Here is a 17442-nt window from a genome sequence, read left to right on the forward strand (position 1 = left end):
TCAATGTCCTAGACACCATGTCTTGGATAAAGTGGCACCATCACTTACCCAGCAAGCTAGAACCTTGAAGTTATCATTCAGCTCCTCATCACCCTCACCTTCCAAATCCATCAGCTATACCTCTTCAATAGCTCTTGAAACCATTTTCAGTTCTCCCTGAGGGTCCTGAGGATGTTGATGGGGGCCACAGCCCCGAGCAAGGCTTTCTTGAGCCTAAGTGCAGGCGATAGTTGCACCCTGAATCATTTACTGAGCTCTGAAAAATGCCGCGTTCAGGCCACAGCCTTGACTACCTGAGAATCTCTGAAGCTGGGACCTGGCCTAGGATTTCTTACAGCTGCCCAGGCAGCTCTGCAGCACAGGTGAAAAGAGTGGTGTCAGGTGAAAGACTGCACCCAGGAGCGAGGCTGTGAGAGGTCCTTGAGGAGCATCAGCCCAGCCTCAGGGAGAGGCCCTGAGCTCTCGGGCGTGGTTGCCAGAGCCTGCCTGAGCCACTCACTCTCCAAGCGCCTTTGTGAATAAAGAGTAGATTAGCCCAGCCCCTGCTCTTCGTCCTTGCTTATCAGTTACTCTTCTCAGCTGTAAGCATCTGACCAGGAAGTGAGAAAGGATGCCTCCAAGCTCAAGAGATGGTGAAAATGCCTTCAGAAAAGGTTTTTGGGCCTGGGCTAACCCAGGGATTTGCAATGTATTTGTGGATTTTTAAAAAATATTTTATTGAATTTTTACAGAGAGAAAGGGAGAGGGATAGAGAGTTAGAAACCTCAATGAGAGAGAAACATCAATCAGCTGCCTCCTGCACACCTCCTACTGGGGATGTGCCCGCAACCAAGGTACATGCCCTTGACCAGAATCAAACCCGGGACCCTTCATTCCGCAGGCCGACGCTCTATCCACTGAGCCAAACTGGTTAGGGCTATTTGTGGATTTTTTGTTCTGAGTCCCAAAGACTCACTCTGCTGCCACCCCCTTGGTACTAGAAGAGTATTTAGAATTTAGTTCATTGAACACAGTTCATTTTTGTTTTCTTAACAAGTTGTAATTAGTTCACAATAGTTGTCCTGCTGTGGACACATCACAAATCCTTTTTCTTCTTTTTAAAAATGTCTCCTGGGTGATTTCATCAGCAGTGCTGTTGCTAAGCCTATATTTAGCAACTGAAAATCATGCTAAGAAATAATGTCATGCTTTTTAAATAAGGTCTATCCATCTCTCCACACGTCTGATAGCAGAATCTTCATGCTCTGAGCCGCGGCTCCTGCTGCCGCTCAGCGGTTGGCCAGGCAGGGAGCTCTGTCCTTGGGCATGTTCCCTCCTGTCTGCTGCTGCGAACTGACTTTGTCCCTGCATCCAAAGCACCGCTGATGTGTTCTTTCCCCTGTAGATAAACCCAGGGTGAGCATTGCTCTTTAAATGTCAGAAAATTTATTTTAGCTTCTGGGGAAAACCTTGTTATATACTCTCTGTTCCTCCCAGCACAGTATGCTAGGTTGTCATAAATTAGGACAAATTGAGGATCGTGGGACTGCTGCTGCTGAATGAATAGCCAATGATGAGCTCTCTTCTGCCTTCCTGTTTCCTTCTGACACCAGATGTTTCTTTAGAGCTTGAGTGGATACTGGTCAAGTTAATTTTAAAATTAGAGTAACTACTGACTCCTGGGGCCAAGTGGTACCTACTCAGCTCCCATCAGTCAGGTCCTCCAGACGTGCGTGCCCTCGAGTACCGGTATAAGGCTGCCCCCCCAGGGAAGACTGTGGATCTGTAACTATTGAATGTGTTCTCAGTAAAGATGAAGACTGAGTTTTTGATGAAAAGATTTCTAAATCTTTGCAGAAGTGTTAGTATTGGCCTCAAGCCCGTTTATTCTTGATGTTTCTAACGGAGCAGCAACTCTTCTTATTGTGACCTTCTTGTCCTTTGCATTTCCTTAGCCTAAGTAGAAGAACACATTTATGATGTCAAAAATGTTTACAGACTTTATTTGCCTATTGGTACTTCTTATAGATACAATTATCATACCATTCTCAGTGCAGGTGCGTCCCTGGACCCCCTGCCCTCCTGCCCTGGTCCAGGGCCCACAGATAGGAACCATTTCCTCAAATCCCTGTAGATGGAGGGTAACGATTGGTCTCTCCTCCTGATGTCCCTGTGTCACTAGATACCTACCAGTTCTGGAAACTGGGTGCCTGAGATGAGGCCAAAAGGGAGGAGAGAGCCAGGGAAAACAGGGGCTTACCTGCCTATGAAAGCTCATGGTGGATCTTGAAGTCATTTATGTATTTGAGTACTAAGTACACTGATACTTAGTGCCTGACAAAATCAATCTTGTGTTCCATAAAAGCCTCCACAAAGCAGTGTTACCATGTGACAGACTATTCCTCTACTAATTGTTTGCACAATTCCTGTACTAATTTTTTTTTTTTTCAATAAGGGTGCTAATAATCCTTTTCGGTTACAAACCAGAGTTAGGACTGGTTCTTACTTTCAAGAAAGCTGATGTTTTGCTCAAGCAAATGCAGTAATTTAATAATTGCTTGAAAATCTCACTCTGATTTTATGTGGGAGGGTGGCTTTTTTTCTTTTTAATTTAATAAATCTTTATTGTTCAGATTATTACAATTGTTTCTCCTTTTCCCCACATAGCTCCCCTCCACCCAATTCCCACCCCACCCTCTGCCCTTACCTCCCCCCAACTGTCCTCATCCATAGGTGTACGATTTTTGTCCAGTCTCTTCCTGCACCCCCCATACCCCTTTCCCCCTGAGAATTATCAGTCCACTCCCTTTCTATGCCCCTAATTCTTTTATATTCACCAGTTTATTTTGTTCCTCAGATTTTTAATTCACTTGATTTTTAGGTTCACTTGTTGATAGATATGTATTTGTTGTTTATAATTTTTATCTTTACTTTTTTCTTCTTCCTCTTCTTAAAGAATACCTTTCAGCATTTCATATAATACTGGTTTGGTGGTGATGAACTCCTTTAGCTTTTTCTTATCTGTGAAGCTCTTTATCTGACCTTCCATTCTGAATGATAACTTTGCTGGGTAGAGTAATCTTGCTTGTAGGTTCTTGCTTTTCATCACTTTGAAAATTTCTTGCCACTCCCATCTGGCCTGCATAGTTTCTGTTGAGAAATCAGCTGACAATCATATGGATGCTCCCTTGTAAGTAATTAACTGTTTTTCTCTTGCTGCTTTTAATATTCTCTCTTTGTCTTTTGCCCTTGGCATTTTAATTATGATGTGTCTTGGTGTAGTCCTCTTTGGATTCCTTTTGTTTGGGGTTCTGTGCGCTTCCTGGACTTGTAAGTCTATTTCTTTCACCAGGTAGGGGAAGTTTTCAGTCATTATTTCTTCAAATAGGTTTTTAGTATCTTGCTCTCTGTCTTCTGGCACCCCCATAATTCTGATGTTGGTACGCTTGAAGTTGTCCCAGAGGCTTCTTACACTATCTTCAACTTTTTGGATTCTTTTTTCTTTTTGCTTTTCCGGTTGAGTGTTTTTTGCTTCTTTGTTTTTCAAATCTTTGACTTGATTCTTGCGTTCCTCTAGTCTGCTGTTGGGTCTCTGTATAATATTTTTTATTTCAGTCAGTGTATGTTTAATTTCTAGTTGGTCCTTTTTCATATCCTCGAGGGTCTCGCTAAATTTATAGGTCTTTTCTAGGATATTTTTGAAAAGCCTTATAACCGTGGTTTTGAATTCTATATCCAGTCGTTTGTTTTCCTCCATTTCTTTCGTTTGTGATCTTTTTCTTTGCCTCCACATTTTCGCTGCTTCCCTGAGTTGGTAGGGTAGCTTTGTGTGCTAGGTTTCCTATATGGCCCAGTGGGTCGGCCTCCCCAGTTAACCTGAGGTGGACACTCTTGGTCCACCCCTTTGTGGACTGTGTGTACAGCCTTGTTGAGTTAAGTCTTGATTGTTGTTGGTATCACTGGGAGGAATAGACCTCCAGGCCAGTTGGCTGTGAGGATCAGCTGTGTCTACGCTGGGAGAAGTTCGGTGCTGGAGACAGCCTTATAGGATCAGACTTGCAAAATTGCAAAAGCCTCTGTGCTCAGCTTGGATGGGGCAGAGTCTCAGGGCGGAGCAGACAGTCTTGGCTTCCCCTCAGCCCTGCCCTTGCGTGTGTGCCTCCAGACCTCTGCTTTCCGCAACTCCCCTGAGTTTCTGCCTGACAGTCCAAATTCCCCCTGTAAGAGCGTGGGTCCCCAGGGGCTCACCCGGAACTGGGGTTCAGTGCAGTCAGAAGCTTCTGACTCCCTTCCACTAGGGAAAGCCTGCGGCAACCTCCGCATTCAGCTTTCTCTGCGAGCACTTGCGTGTGCAGGTGCGCACACCTCCAGCCCCGCCGCGGCTCCCCTGGGTCTCCGAGTCTCTGAGTCTCCGTGTACCTTTCTCTCTACCTGACAATCCAGACTCCCCCTGTAACAGCCTGGGCCCATGGGGTTTCGCCCGGAACTGGGTTTCAGTGCAGTCGGAACTGGGGTTCAGTGCAGTTGGGGGCTTCCTTTCCCCTCCCGCCAGAGAAAGTCAGCCAGGCACTCAGTAGCCCTTACTCTCTGCGCGCGTCTCCGTACCTCAGCCCTTTGCCACTCCTCTGATTCTCCGTGAGCTTTCCTCTTTCCTTCTAGTTGTAGAATTTCCACTCAGCCAGCCTTCCTGTGGGTCTGGATGATGTCCATTCTGTCTTTTAGTTGTAGTTTTGAAATTGTTGTGCGAGGCAGCAGTTTAGGTGCTTACCTATGCCGCCATCTTGGTTTCTCTCAGGAGGGCGGCTTTAATCTGTTTTTCTTTTCTTAGTTCTGATGGTGTTTTTGACGAATACCAAAAAAACTAATCAAGGTCATTTCTGAACTTTCTTCTACATATTGTGTAGTTCATAGGCCTTATCCTTTTGAATGCAAATGAAACTGCTAAATTAATTTTTGTATTGTATTAAAACATATATAATCCATTCACTTGAGAACATCTATATTTCTGAGAATTTCAGTGTGCTAATTTCTTAGATGCATACAGCGTGTCCCCCCAAAATGTGTACACACTTTGAATAATTATAAAGGCAGAATACATTTCATTTTCAAACTGTAATAGAATCTACAACTATCAACTATTTAAGTGTGTATACACTTTTTTGGATACCCTGTATACAAACACACCCACACCCACATTATTGTCTCAGACAGTTGGGGCCCTTGGGGATTTTTCCACTGTGCATAAATCTCCAGGGACTAAATTTTGGGAGGGCCATAGGAACCTGAAGAGTTACTAGAAGAAGTAACTTTTTTCCTCCCATAAAGAAATAGCTTCAGCCGAAACCGGTTTGGCTCAGTGGATAGAGCGTCAGCGTGTGGACTGAAAGGTTCCAGGTTCGATTCTGGTCAAGGGCACGTACCTTGGTTGTGGGCACATCCCCAGTAGGGGGTGTGCAGGAGGCAGCTGATCGATGTTTCTCTCTCATCATTGTTTCTAACTCTCTATCCCTCTCCCTTCCTCTCTGTAAAAAATCAATAAAATATATTTAAAAAAAAAAGAAAAGAAATAGTTTCATTAAAGCCCAGCTCTGACATGAGCTAGGCATCTCACAAAAGATTATTCTCTTGGAGCATTCCATTCCATTTTGCATGCCTTTGCTTCTTTCGGGGACTCCAACAATCATGTTTCTCCTTTACTTTCTTCTGCACTTTTGCTTTCCTTTTCATTAAAGTTCTATCTGCATGTATTTCTTTTTTTATTTTAAATCTTTATTATTGAAAGTACTACATATATCCCTCCCCCCACCACATTGACCCCTTCTAGCCTGCTCCCTGCCCCAACCCTTCACCACCCTATTGTCAATGTGAATATACTCATACAAGTTCTTTGGTTGATCTCTTCCCATCCACCCTCCCCTGCCTTCCCTCTGATATTCCACAATCTGTTCCTTGCTTCTATGTCTCTGGATCTATTTTGTTCATCAGTTTATTTTGTTCATTAGATTCCACATATGAGTGAGATCATGTGATACTTATCTTTCTCTGACTGGCTTATTTTGCTTAGCATAATGCTCTCCAGGTCCATCCATGCTGTTGCAAATGGTTAGAGTTCCTTCTTTTTTACTGCTGTGTAGTATTCCATTGCATAAATGTACCATAGCTTTTTTATCCACTCATCTGCTGATGGGCACTAGGGCTGTTTCCGAATCTTAACTATTGTAAGTTGTGCTGCTATGAACATAGGGGTACATATCTTCTTTCTGATTGGTGTTTCTGATTTCTTAGGCTATATTTCTGTAAGTGAGATCACTGGGTCAAATGGAAATTCCATATTTAATTTTTTGAGAAAACTCCATACTTTTTTCCATAATGGCTGCACCAATCTGCATTCCCACCAGCACTTACTAGGGTTCCCTTTTCTCCACCTCCTAGCCAATACTTGTCATTTGTTGATTTGTTGATGGTAGCCATTTCTGACAGGTGTGAGGTGATACCTCATTGTTATTCTGATTTGCATCTCTCAGATAATTAGTGACTTTAATCATTTTTTCATATGTCTTTTGGCCATCTGTATGTCCACTTTGGAGATGTTTCTATTTAGGTCTTTTGCCCATTTTTTAATTGGATTATTTATCTTCTTTTTTTGTTAAGTTGTATGAATTCCTTGTATATTTTGGAAATTAACCTCTTATCGGATATGCCATTGGCAAATATGTCCTCCCATGCGGTGGCCTCTCTCGTCATTTTTTTTTATGGCTTCTTTTTGTTGTGCAGAAGCTTTTTATTTTGATGTAGTCCCATTTGTTTATTTTCTCCTTAGTTTCCTTTGCCCTCAGAGATCTATCAGTAAACATATTACTATGAGAGATGTCTACAATTTTGCTGCCTATGGTTTCTTCTATGATTTTTATGGTTTCATGACTTACATTTAAGTCTTTTATCCATTTTCAGTTTATTCTTCTATATGGTCTAAGTTGGTGATCTAGTTTCATTGTTTTGCATGTATCTGTCCAATTTTCTCAGCACCATTTATTGAAGAGACCATTCTTACTCCATTGTATGCTTTTGCTTCCTTGTCAAATATTAATTGATCATAATGGCTTGGGTTGATTTCTGGGTTCTCTGTTCTGTTCCATTGACCTATCTGCCTGTATTTCTAATTTGTTTTTTATTCACTCATTATGCATTTGTTAAGCACTGGGTCCTGGGTTACATAAATGAATAATACAGCCCCAACCCTCAAAGTGAAGTTACATCGTAAGAGGGAAACTGACCAAATGAGCAGGTACACTCTAATGTGGAACAAGTGTAGACTTATTGCTCAATTACATGGAGAATCTGAGGCCTTCTAGAAGTGTGGTGGGGAGAACAGTATTTAAGTGCTTTATAGATACATATAAGACCTGGAAGAGAGCTAAGTCAGAGTAAAATCTTTTCGTTTTTATAACTGTATCATGTAGATGTGCAAATCAGCTCAAATGCAGCCCAGATCATACAGCTGGGTGGGTAGTGGGCCAGAGCCTGATACAGCAGCCTGGCTGCTTAAATAAGGGTGGCCTGCCCTCCACGTCATGTGATCATACCCTGAGCAGAGCACGGAGCCAGCTGTGAAGGATCCCAAACAGCCAGGGCTGTTGATGCAGAAGGTGCATCAACAGGGTGGCTGCAATTCTTTTGTGCTACCTGGATGGAGTTAGGAAAGGCTTCCTTCAAAAAGGGTATTTGAGCTGGGTGCTAAGTAAAGAGCTCTATAAGGAAGAAGGCAAGGAATGGGAAGAGCATTCTAAGGATAAGGAAGATCATGAGAAAGGCCTAGGAGAAGGGGCGAAGAGAAACAGACCCTTTTGTAGACCTTTTGCTAGGCACAGACATCTTTGTGTAGTCATATTTGCACACATTGGGGTAGGACTTGGAGTCACAAGGGGGGTGAAGCTACTCTGCAATGTGTGTTGGTAACAAACAATGGAAACTAATGGAGGGTCCTTTTATGCCACAGCAAACTGTCTAGAACCCAGTAGTAGCACAGACAGGGTTTGGGAGGTGAGTTTACACTCTCCTAATGGGCATGGCCAGTGATGGACTGCAGGCAGAGGCTTGCTATAGTGTGGGAGGTCTAGCCCAGGGCTGAGACAGCACTGGGTTGACCACCATCTACAATACTACAGCAGTGATTAGGGCACAAAATGGCGGGACTCAAACTGCAGCAAAGGGAAGAGGAGGGACTAGATGTGGAAAAACATAAGACAGATTAATAGAACTTGGTAACTGATTATGTGCAGCACTGAAGGAGAACTTTAAATAGAGGCCCTTGGGAGGTGATGGTGCCTTTTGTTGAAATAGGGAAAGGTGGGCAGAATACTTCCCTAGGGGGTTTCGTCCCCCTCCCCAGGTTTCTTTTTTTTTTTTTTCCTTTATTTTTTTTAATTTAGTAAATCTTTATTGTTCAGATTATTACAATTGTTCCTCTTTTTTCCCCCCATAGCTCCCCTCCACCCGGTTCCCACCCCACCCTCTACCTTTACCTCCCCACAACTGTCCTCATCCATAGGTGTACGATTTTTGTCCAGTCTCTTCCTGCACCCCCCCATACCGTTTCCCCCTGAGAATTGTCAGTCCACTCCCCTTCTATGCCCCTGATTCTATTATATTCACCAGTTTATTCTGTTCATCAGATTTTTTATTCACTTGATTTTTAGATTCACTTGTTGATAGACATGTATTTGTTGTTCATAATTTTTATCTTTACTTTTTTCTTCTTCTCCCTCTTCTTAAAGAATACCTTTCAGCATTTCATATAATACTGGTTTGGTGGTGATGAACTCCTTTAGCTTTTTCTTATCTGTGAAGCTCTTTATCTGCCCTTCAATTCTGAATGATAGCTTTGCTGGGTAATCTTGGTTGTAGGTTTTTGCTATTCATCACTTTGAATATTTCTTGACACTCCCGTCTGGCCTACATCGTTTCTGTTGAGAAATCAGCTGACAATCGTATGGGTGCTCCCTTGTAAGTAATTAACTGTTTTTCTCTTACTGCTTTTAATATTCTCTGTCTTTTGCTCTTGGCATTTTAATTATGATGTGTCTTGGTGTAGTCCTCTTTGGATTCCTTTTGTTTGGGGTTTTCTGCACTTCCTGGACTTGTAAGTCTATTTCTTTCACCAGGTGGGGGAAGTTTTCGGTCATTATTTCTTCAAATAGGTTTTCAGTATCTTGCTCTCTCTCTTCTTCTGGCACCCCCATAATTCGGATGTTGGTACGCTTGAGGTTATCCCAGAGGTTCCTTACACTATCTTCAAATTTTTGGATTCTTTTTTCTTTTTGCTTTTCCGGTTGAGTGTTTTTTGCTTCTTTGTATTTCAAATCTTTGACTTGATTCTTGCGGTCCTCAAGTCTGCTGTTAGGTCTCTGTATAATATTTTTTATTTCAGTCAGTGTATGTTTAATTTCTAGTTGGTCCTTTTTCATATCCTTGAGGGTCTCGCTAAATTTATCGGCCTTTTCTAGGAACTTCTTGAAAAACCTTATAACCGTGGTTTTGAATTCTATATCCAGTCATTTGCTTTCCTCCATTTCTTTCGTTTGTGATGTTTCTTTGTCTCTGCATTTTCGCTGCTTCCCTGAATTGGTAGAATAGCTTTGTGTGGTAGGTGTTCTATAGGGCCCAGTGGCTCAGCCTCCCCAGTTACCTGAGGTGGACACTTTTGGTGCACCCCTTTGTGGACTGTGTGCTCAGCCTTGTTGTAGTTAAGTCTTGATTATTGTTGGTATCACTGGGAGGAATTGACCTCCAGGCCAATTGGCTGTGAGGATCAGCTGTGTCTACGCTGGGAGAACTTCTGTGCTGGAAACACCCCTTATGAGATAAGACTTGCAAAATTGCAAAAGCCTCTGTGCTCAGCTTGGATGGGGCAGAGTCTCAGGGCAAGAGCAGGCAGCCTTGGCTTCCCGTCAGCCCTGCCTATGAGGCCCCTGGGTCTCAGTGTCCCATGGTAATCACTGCAAGCACCTCTGAGAGAAAGCTGCCCTCGAATTTCGCCCACTGTCAGACAGCCAGTTTCTCCCCAAATGAGTCTGGATTCCCAGAAACTCGCCCAGAACTGGAGTTCAGCGTAGTCGGGAGCTTCCGTCTCCCTCCCGCTTTAGAAAGCCAGCTGCGCACTCAGCTGCCCGTGCACTCAGCAGTCGGTCCTCTCTGCACACGCGCGCCTCCGGACCTCTGCCTTCCGCAGCTCCCCTGAGTCTCAGTGTGCTTTCTCTTTTCCTGACAGTCCAGATTTCCCCCAAATAAGTCTGGGTTCCCAGAGTCTCGCCCGGGACTGGAGTTCAGTGCAGTCGGGAGCTTCCGTCTCCCTCCCACTTTAGAAAGCCAGCCGCGCACTCATCTGCCCGTGCACTCAGCCGCCCGTCCGTGCGTGCGCGCGCTCGAGCTTCCGTACCTCCGCCTTTTGCAGCTCCTCTGAATCTCAGTGTGCTTTCCTCTTTCCTTCTAGTTGTTAATTTCCACTCAGCCAGCTTTCCTGTGGTTTTGGATGATGTCCGTTTTGTCTTTCAGTTGTAGTTTTGATATTATTGTGCGAGGCAGCAGTTTAGGTGTTTACCTATGCCGCCATCTTGGTTTCTCCAGGTTTTTTTTTTTTTTTTATGACTTCATTTTTTAGAGCAAATTTAGGTCACAGAAGATTTGAGAAGGTACAGAGATTTCCCATACCTCCTCTGCTCCCATATATACATAGCCTCCCCCATTATCCACATCCCCCATCAGAGTGGTCCGTTCACAGCAGTGAACCCACATACATATCACTATCACCCAAACAAAGCCCACAGTTTACACTAGGGTTCACCATGGTGCTGACATTCATTCTGTAGGTTTGGACTGCCCTAGGCTTCTGACAGGTGAGTTTGAGGGATACTTAGGGAAAAAAGGCCAAAATATCCAGAATGCAGGTAGAAACAGAAATCAGGAGGTCAGGGCCATAAAAAAGAGATTGGAGATTTAATTATGTATGTAGTGGCTGAGACTGTGAAAGTATATAGTGGAGTGGGAGGGGCACTGCAGAGTGAGTGGGGAGCTGGCAGACTCCAGGTAAGTACATTCCCCACAGTTAAGTGAAAATAATGAACAAACCTGACCAGGGATTAATATTTTCAAGTGTTTGGGAGCAAAACAACCAATTGAGAAATACTAGATGAGAGTTGAGACTGAGTATGTAAGCTAATGGTATTAACTTACACCTTTGTAGAAATTTTGTAATCTCAGAGCTGTGAAACTTTTTAACAATGATAAAAATTTGTTTTTACCTGGGACTTAAGTAGACCAACAATAAAAAAAAATCCGTTAACCATTGTTTTAGCTCCACTTAAACATGATCTAACACTTAGAACATCTGGTTCAGGGTTTGAAAACTTTTTCCATAAGGCCACATACTAAATATTTTAGGCTTTGCAGGCCATATGGCCTCTGCCTACTCAGTGTAGTGTCAAAGTTACCACAGACAATACATAAGTGAACATGCATAGAGCGGGATTTGGCCTGTGGGTGGTTGGCTAACCCCCTGATCTAATTCATGAGGACATTATAATCATAAATAACTGGCTGGTACCACATACCCTTGACTGAATTCAAAAGTTTGAGCCCAAGAGCAATTTTCCTTGCAGGTTCATCAAATAATAATACAGTGCACACCCCAGGGCCCCCTCCTGGAACATGCCTTCCTACGGTGTGAGCTCTGAGTAGGCACAAACAGCATATGGCTTTTCAGAAGTCTAATAGAGAAATAGAGTACAGGGAAACTGAAAACCACCTCAGAGGTCAGAGAGCCCAATTGTATAATTAGACCAGTACATACAATGCAGACTGAAAAAAGGTTTATTTTACACCTTAACCATAGTAACACTACCAATGAATGTTTGAAGGCTGTTGGTCACTCAGCTTATGGAACTGGGCAGAGCAATTCCAGAAATGGGCTTCTTTTCTTGTATATTGACACCCTCTGTTTTATTTGTATAATTTTTTGACATTGTTTTCATTTTGGTTTTCAGGGGAGCCCTGGAGGCTTATGTTCAGTCAGTAAGAAGTAGAGAAGGCAAAGAATTTGCACCAGTGTATCCCATAATGGTTCAACTGCTTCAGAAAGCTATGTCTGCTCTTCAGTAATAATGTGAAGTATTTCTTAATCTCCATTCGTTGCTAACCCAAAGACAGCTAGTATTCACTGTTTTAAGAATATAACCAACTTTCCTGTATTCTCTACTGGTCTTTTTCTGTTGATCTCTTCAGCCCTTCTAATTAAGTAGCATAAAATGTCAAAAATCACCATCACCTTCAAACACTAGGGGCCTGATTTTCCAGAAAGACATCCAACTCCTTTCTCTCCTTTCAGACTTTTCTACAAGGCTAGCTAAAATTCCTTTCCCATCACATAACTGAGCACCCACTGCTTTTTAAGGTATATGGCCAGGTAATATACAGTAAGTACCCTGCTTCCCCCAACCTACTTTCTTCCTCACTAGGTATGTAGCCAGTGGTTTCCACGTCTGCATATTAGAACCAGTGAGGGAAGCTCTTAAAAAGCTTAATATTAATTGATTTGTACCCCATATTAACACATTTGGGGTAGGAGCCAGGCATTAGTATTTTTAAAAAGCATTTCCAAGTGTTTCCAATATGCAATAAAGTTTGGGAACCACTGGCATATCCTAAAAGCAAAGATGTAGAGCTAAATGTTTAAATACTGTATGTCATACTGTATCTGTAATAAAGCTAGAGCAAGCTGTCTTTACAGTGTCATTTTATTAAAAGCAGACTTTTGCAGCTGTCAGAGATGCCAAGTTATAAATAAAAACAATTTTTATTTTACAAAGGTTCTGATAGTAGATAATCTAGGTCATTATTTTTCTATTGCCCTTGTCCTGTTAACATTTTACTTTTAACTTAATGCTTAAAACCCCATCAGCAACTTATTTTCCATCCCGGAGCCTGATATTCTGGCATCTCATATATAATGTTCAGTCAAAATCAATCAGGAGAAGTCAGAGATAAACTATTTTTTTTCATTTTATTTGAAATAATATACAAGAATATAGTGTGCAAAATTTAGGGGCAACATCATGAAGTGTAATGAACTGAAATCAATTTTACAGCTGTGATTCCTAACCAGAAACACCTCTTGGTAAGTAACATGAAAAGCCATGATTGTAGCTCAGAGCAAAAGCAGCTGTATTGCCAATGTATTTGCTCTAATTTCAGACAGTTGGAGGAAAGTAAAGTGCAAGTGTTGCACTGCAGTAAGTGCAAAGTCTGCCCCCACCATAAAGATATGATGACAAAATAACATTTAAGATATGTAGCTGAGGAGATATAGAACACAAAGTTTAAAAATACAATGGTATCAACTGTTAATAGCACCATTACAGTGACTATATCTCAATGCTATTAACTTCACCTTGGCCTGGGCTAGGTCTCCACTGGAAATAATGGATGGGTGCTGCCACCTGGTGCATACACTCAGCATGCTCGGGTAACTGCAGCAGGTGGCCCCTTACGCTGGGAGGCTGATACCAGCCGCCTGCCTGCCACATGTTCTGCTAGCCTCTTGGCACTGGCCAGACTAGGAGCTCCTGTGTTTGGCACAGATGCTGAGCCATGTGGTGGTTGCTCAGAAAGGCCAACTCCCAGCTTCTGTTTCATTCCATTATGTGTACAATACAGATTAATAAGCAGTAAGGAGCCAATGTATAAACAGCAGTTACATATTTTTAAATTCCCCTTTTGTACAATTTAAAATAAAACATGTATACACTTCTCCTCTTTCTACTGTACTTTAGCACCACAGGATTTAAATTTTCAAGCCTATATTACCTGATAGACATGTGAAATTTGGAAGAAAAATAAGGCAATTTGGTTTACAATGTTGATAGTTTTAGCTTACTTAATGCTCTAATGGAGAAAGCAAATCCTCACTCTTATTATTAAATCATTTCAAGACCAATGCTATCAGTATCTTATGGTCACACGAATTCCGGACAAATGGTGAGACCACGTCCTCTTAAGTCTTCCCATCAACAGTCTATGTTTATGCAAATGCAGACTTAATATAAGCATCCTGGTTTAATGTTGCTGTGAGCCCTGTGGAGATAAAATGAAAATTCAGTGAATGTTTACAAATCAGTAATTCTACAAGTGAAAGCTAAGATGAATGTTTATAAGCTTATTTTTTAAAAATCACTTTCTCAGAGGTGGGCATTTTAAGTAAGTTCACTAATATCTGATTGCTCAAGCATCAGAAAATTTATGAAACTGAAGAGAGAAATGAACTAGGATGTGCAGAAAAAGGGATGTAGGTAGAGCCCTACCCTCGCATGGAGTTCTAAGGAAATCAAGAACTTCAAAAATTCAGTTCAGCTACCCTTTAATATTGGAATTTGATCACTACTTCCTTAAGATAAATTCTTGAAAACTTTAAACAGATGTGAACTGCAAGCTACTGTAAAGAAAAAGACATAAACATAGCCCTCCTGTTGCAAACTGATGTCTTCCCTTCATTTTTAGGTATTTCAAATTGAACTTGTTCTGTTCTATCATGTTACACTTTCTTGTAATTAATCTAAAAACACTTAAAAGATGCTAGTCTAAGGGATGCCCTCTCTCACCACTCCTGTTCAACATAGTACTGGAAGTACTAGCCATTGCTATCAGACGGGAAGAAGAAGAAATAAAAGGCATCCAAATTGGAAAAGAAGTAAAACTGTCCTTATTCGCAGACGACATGATACTGTACATAGAAAACCCTAAAGACTCCATCAAAAAATTATTAGACTTAATAAATGAATTCGTCAATGTAGCAGGATACAAAATTAACGCCAAGAAATCTATGGCACTTCTATACACCAATAATGAACTTACAGAGAGAGAGACTAAAAAAGCAATCCCATTTACCATCGTACCAAAATATTAAGATACCTAGGAATAAAATTAACTAAAGCGGTAAAAGACCTATATGCAAAAAACTACAGGACACTGAAAAGAGATAGAGGAAGATATAAACAGATGGAAGAACATACCATGTTCATGAATTGGTAGAATCAACATCATCAAAATGTCCATACTACCCAAAGCAATCTATAGATTCAATGCAATCCCCCTTAAAATACCAATGGCATATTTCACAGACCTAGAACAAACTCTCCAAAAATTCATCTGGAATAAAAAAAGACCCCGAATAACCACAGCAATCCTGAGAAAGTAGAACAAAGGAGGTGGGATCTCAATACCAGATATCAAGCTGTATTACAAAGCCACTGTTCTCAAAACAGCCTGGTACTGGCACAAGAACAGACATATAGATCAATGGAATAGAATAGAGAACCCAGAAATCGACCCAAACCACTATGCCCAATACTTGACAAAGGAGGCATGAACATATAATAGAATCAAGACAGTCTCTTCAATAAATGGTGTTGGGAAAATTGGACAGATACATGCAAAAAAATGAAACTAGACCACCAACTTATACCATACACAAAAATAAACTCAAAATGGATAAAGGACTTAAACATAAGACGGGAAACCATAAAAATACTAGAGGAATCCACAGGCAGAGAAATCTCAGACATATGCCGAAGGAACTTCTTCACTGATACTGCTCCTAGGGCAATGGAAAATAAAGAGAAAATAAACAAATGGGACTACATCAAAATAAAAAGCATTTGCACAACAAAGGAGACCATCAACAAAACAACAAGAAAGACCACTTCATGGGAGAACATATTTGCCAATGTTATCACTGATAAGGGTTTAATCTCCAACATCTACAGGGAACTCACAACTCAACAAAAGGAAGATAAATGATCCAATCAAGAAATGGGTAAGGGACTTAAATAGAAACTTTTCAAAAGAGGACAGAAGGAAGGCCAAGAGGCATATGAAGACATGCTCAAAGTCACTAATTATCCAAGAGATGCAAATCAAAACGACAATGCGGTACCATAGCACACCTGTCAGAATGGCAATCATCAACAAATCAATAAACGACAAATGTTGGAGAGGATGCGGAGAAAAAGGAACCCTCGTGCACTGCTGGTAGGAATGCAGATTGGTGCAGCCACTGTGGAGAACAGTATGGAGTTTCCTCAAAAAACTAAAAATGGAACTCCCATATGACCCAGTAATCCCACTTCTAGGAATATATCCCAAGAAACTAGAAACACCAATCAGAAAGGATATATGCACCCCTATGTTCATAGCAGCACAATTTACCATAGCTAAGATTTGGAAACAGCCTAAGTGCCCATCATCAGATGAGTGGATTAAAAATCTGTGGTACACCTACACAATGGAATGGTGCTGTGGTAAAAAAGATGGAATTCCTACTATTTGCAACAACATGGATGGAACTGGAGAGCATCATGCTAAGTGAAATAAGCCAGTCAGAGAAAGATAAATATCATATGATCTCACTCATGTATGGGAAATAATGAACAACATAAACTAATGACCAAAAACAGATCCAGAGACAGGGAAGCATGGATCAGACTGTCAAACCTCAAAGGGAAGGTAGGGGAGGGTGGGGGTAAGGGGGAGAGATCAACCAAAGGACTTGTATGCATGCATAGAAGCCTAACCAGTGGACACAGACAACAGGGGGCTGAGGGCATGAGTGAGGGGGTGGTTTGGGAAGGTAATGGGGGGATGAGGACAAATATGTAATACCTTAACCAGTAAAGAAATTAAAATGCAAAAAAAAAAAAAAAAGATGCTAGTCTAGTAATGGAAAAGTTCTAAGAATCAGGTCTATCAAGGTAGCATTATTATTATGCAAACTTTTTACCACTCTTTCTAGGCTTTTTTATTTCTTCTTTCCTAGGGTTTTTAATCTTAGTATATAATTTTAGAAAAAAATCCTACTAATGACATTGAGTTAACAACCATTTTTCAACCCAACTAGAAATAAATACATTCCAAAATTATTTTTATACCTCAACATTTCCAGACAAGCATTCTTCTTATGCATGTCTGACATTTCTACCTTCCATGCTCGAAGAGTAAATGGCACTGAGTGATGAAAAGGCAGGCTGCCTTATATGATGGTATAAAAATATTACTAGGTTTTGAAGTACAAAAAGGCTGAGAAACAGCATCAACACCTTTTAAAGGTTATAACAACTGCTCCAACATGCCAGAACAATTCTGGGGGAAGAGTGAAGATAATGTTAAGCAACTACTTGTTGAAACATACTGAATTGGTTCTTTTCCTTTTCCAACAGTCAGGATTTAAACGTTTTTGTTCTTCAGCCAAAGCCTTTGCTTCTAATGTATACATCCTTCTCTCTTCATTCTTCATTTTCTTCCACCTGTCACCAAGGATCACACTTATGGCTCTGTAAAAATAAATATTTACACCGTGCTGAAGATAAGAATTTTTCACAAAACTCAAGTGCTGCTACTTCAGGAAGAAATATAAAGAAA

The 17442-nt window shown here is 41.3% G+C and overlaps 2 protein-coding genes across 3 annotated transcripts in view; one reads left to right on the forward strand and one right to left on the reverse strand.

Annotated features, from left to right (window-relative positions):
• Positions 1 to 12893, forward strand: part of COG5 (component of oligomeric golgi complex 5) — a 233785-nt gene extending 220892 nt beyond the window's left edge. The window contains exon 22 of the mRNA XM_080663906.1: positions 12018 to 12893. Coding sequence (XP_080520032.1) covers positions 12018 to 12132 — 115 coding nt within the window. The 3' untranslated portion in view covers positions 12133 to 12893. The remainder of the gene's footprint in view (positions 1 to 12017) is intronic.
• A 126-nt stretch (positions 12894 to 13019) lies between these two features.
• The window catches only part of HBP1 (HMG-box transcription factor 1), a 36469-nt gene continuing 32046 nt past the window's right edge, over positions 13020 to 17442 (reverse strand). For both annotated transcript variants that reach the window (XM_080663907.1, XM_080663908.1), the window contains exons 10-11: positions 17213 to 17354; positions 13020 to 14103 (exon numbers count right to left, since the gene is read on the reverse strand). In XM_080663907.1, the coding sequence (XP_080520033.1) occupies positions 14086 to 14103; positions 17213 to 17354 (160 nt within the window). In that variant the 3' untranslated portion in view covers positions 13020 to 14085. The remainder of the gene's footprint in view (positions 14104 to 17212; positions 17355 to 17442) is intronic.

This window comes from Plecotus auritus (assembly GCF_963455305.1).
Source record: "Plecotus auritus genome assembly, chromosome: 4".
Lineage (NCBI taxonomy): Eukaryota > Metazoa > Chordata > Mammalia > Chiroptera > Vespertilionidae > Plecotus > Plecotus auritus.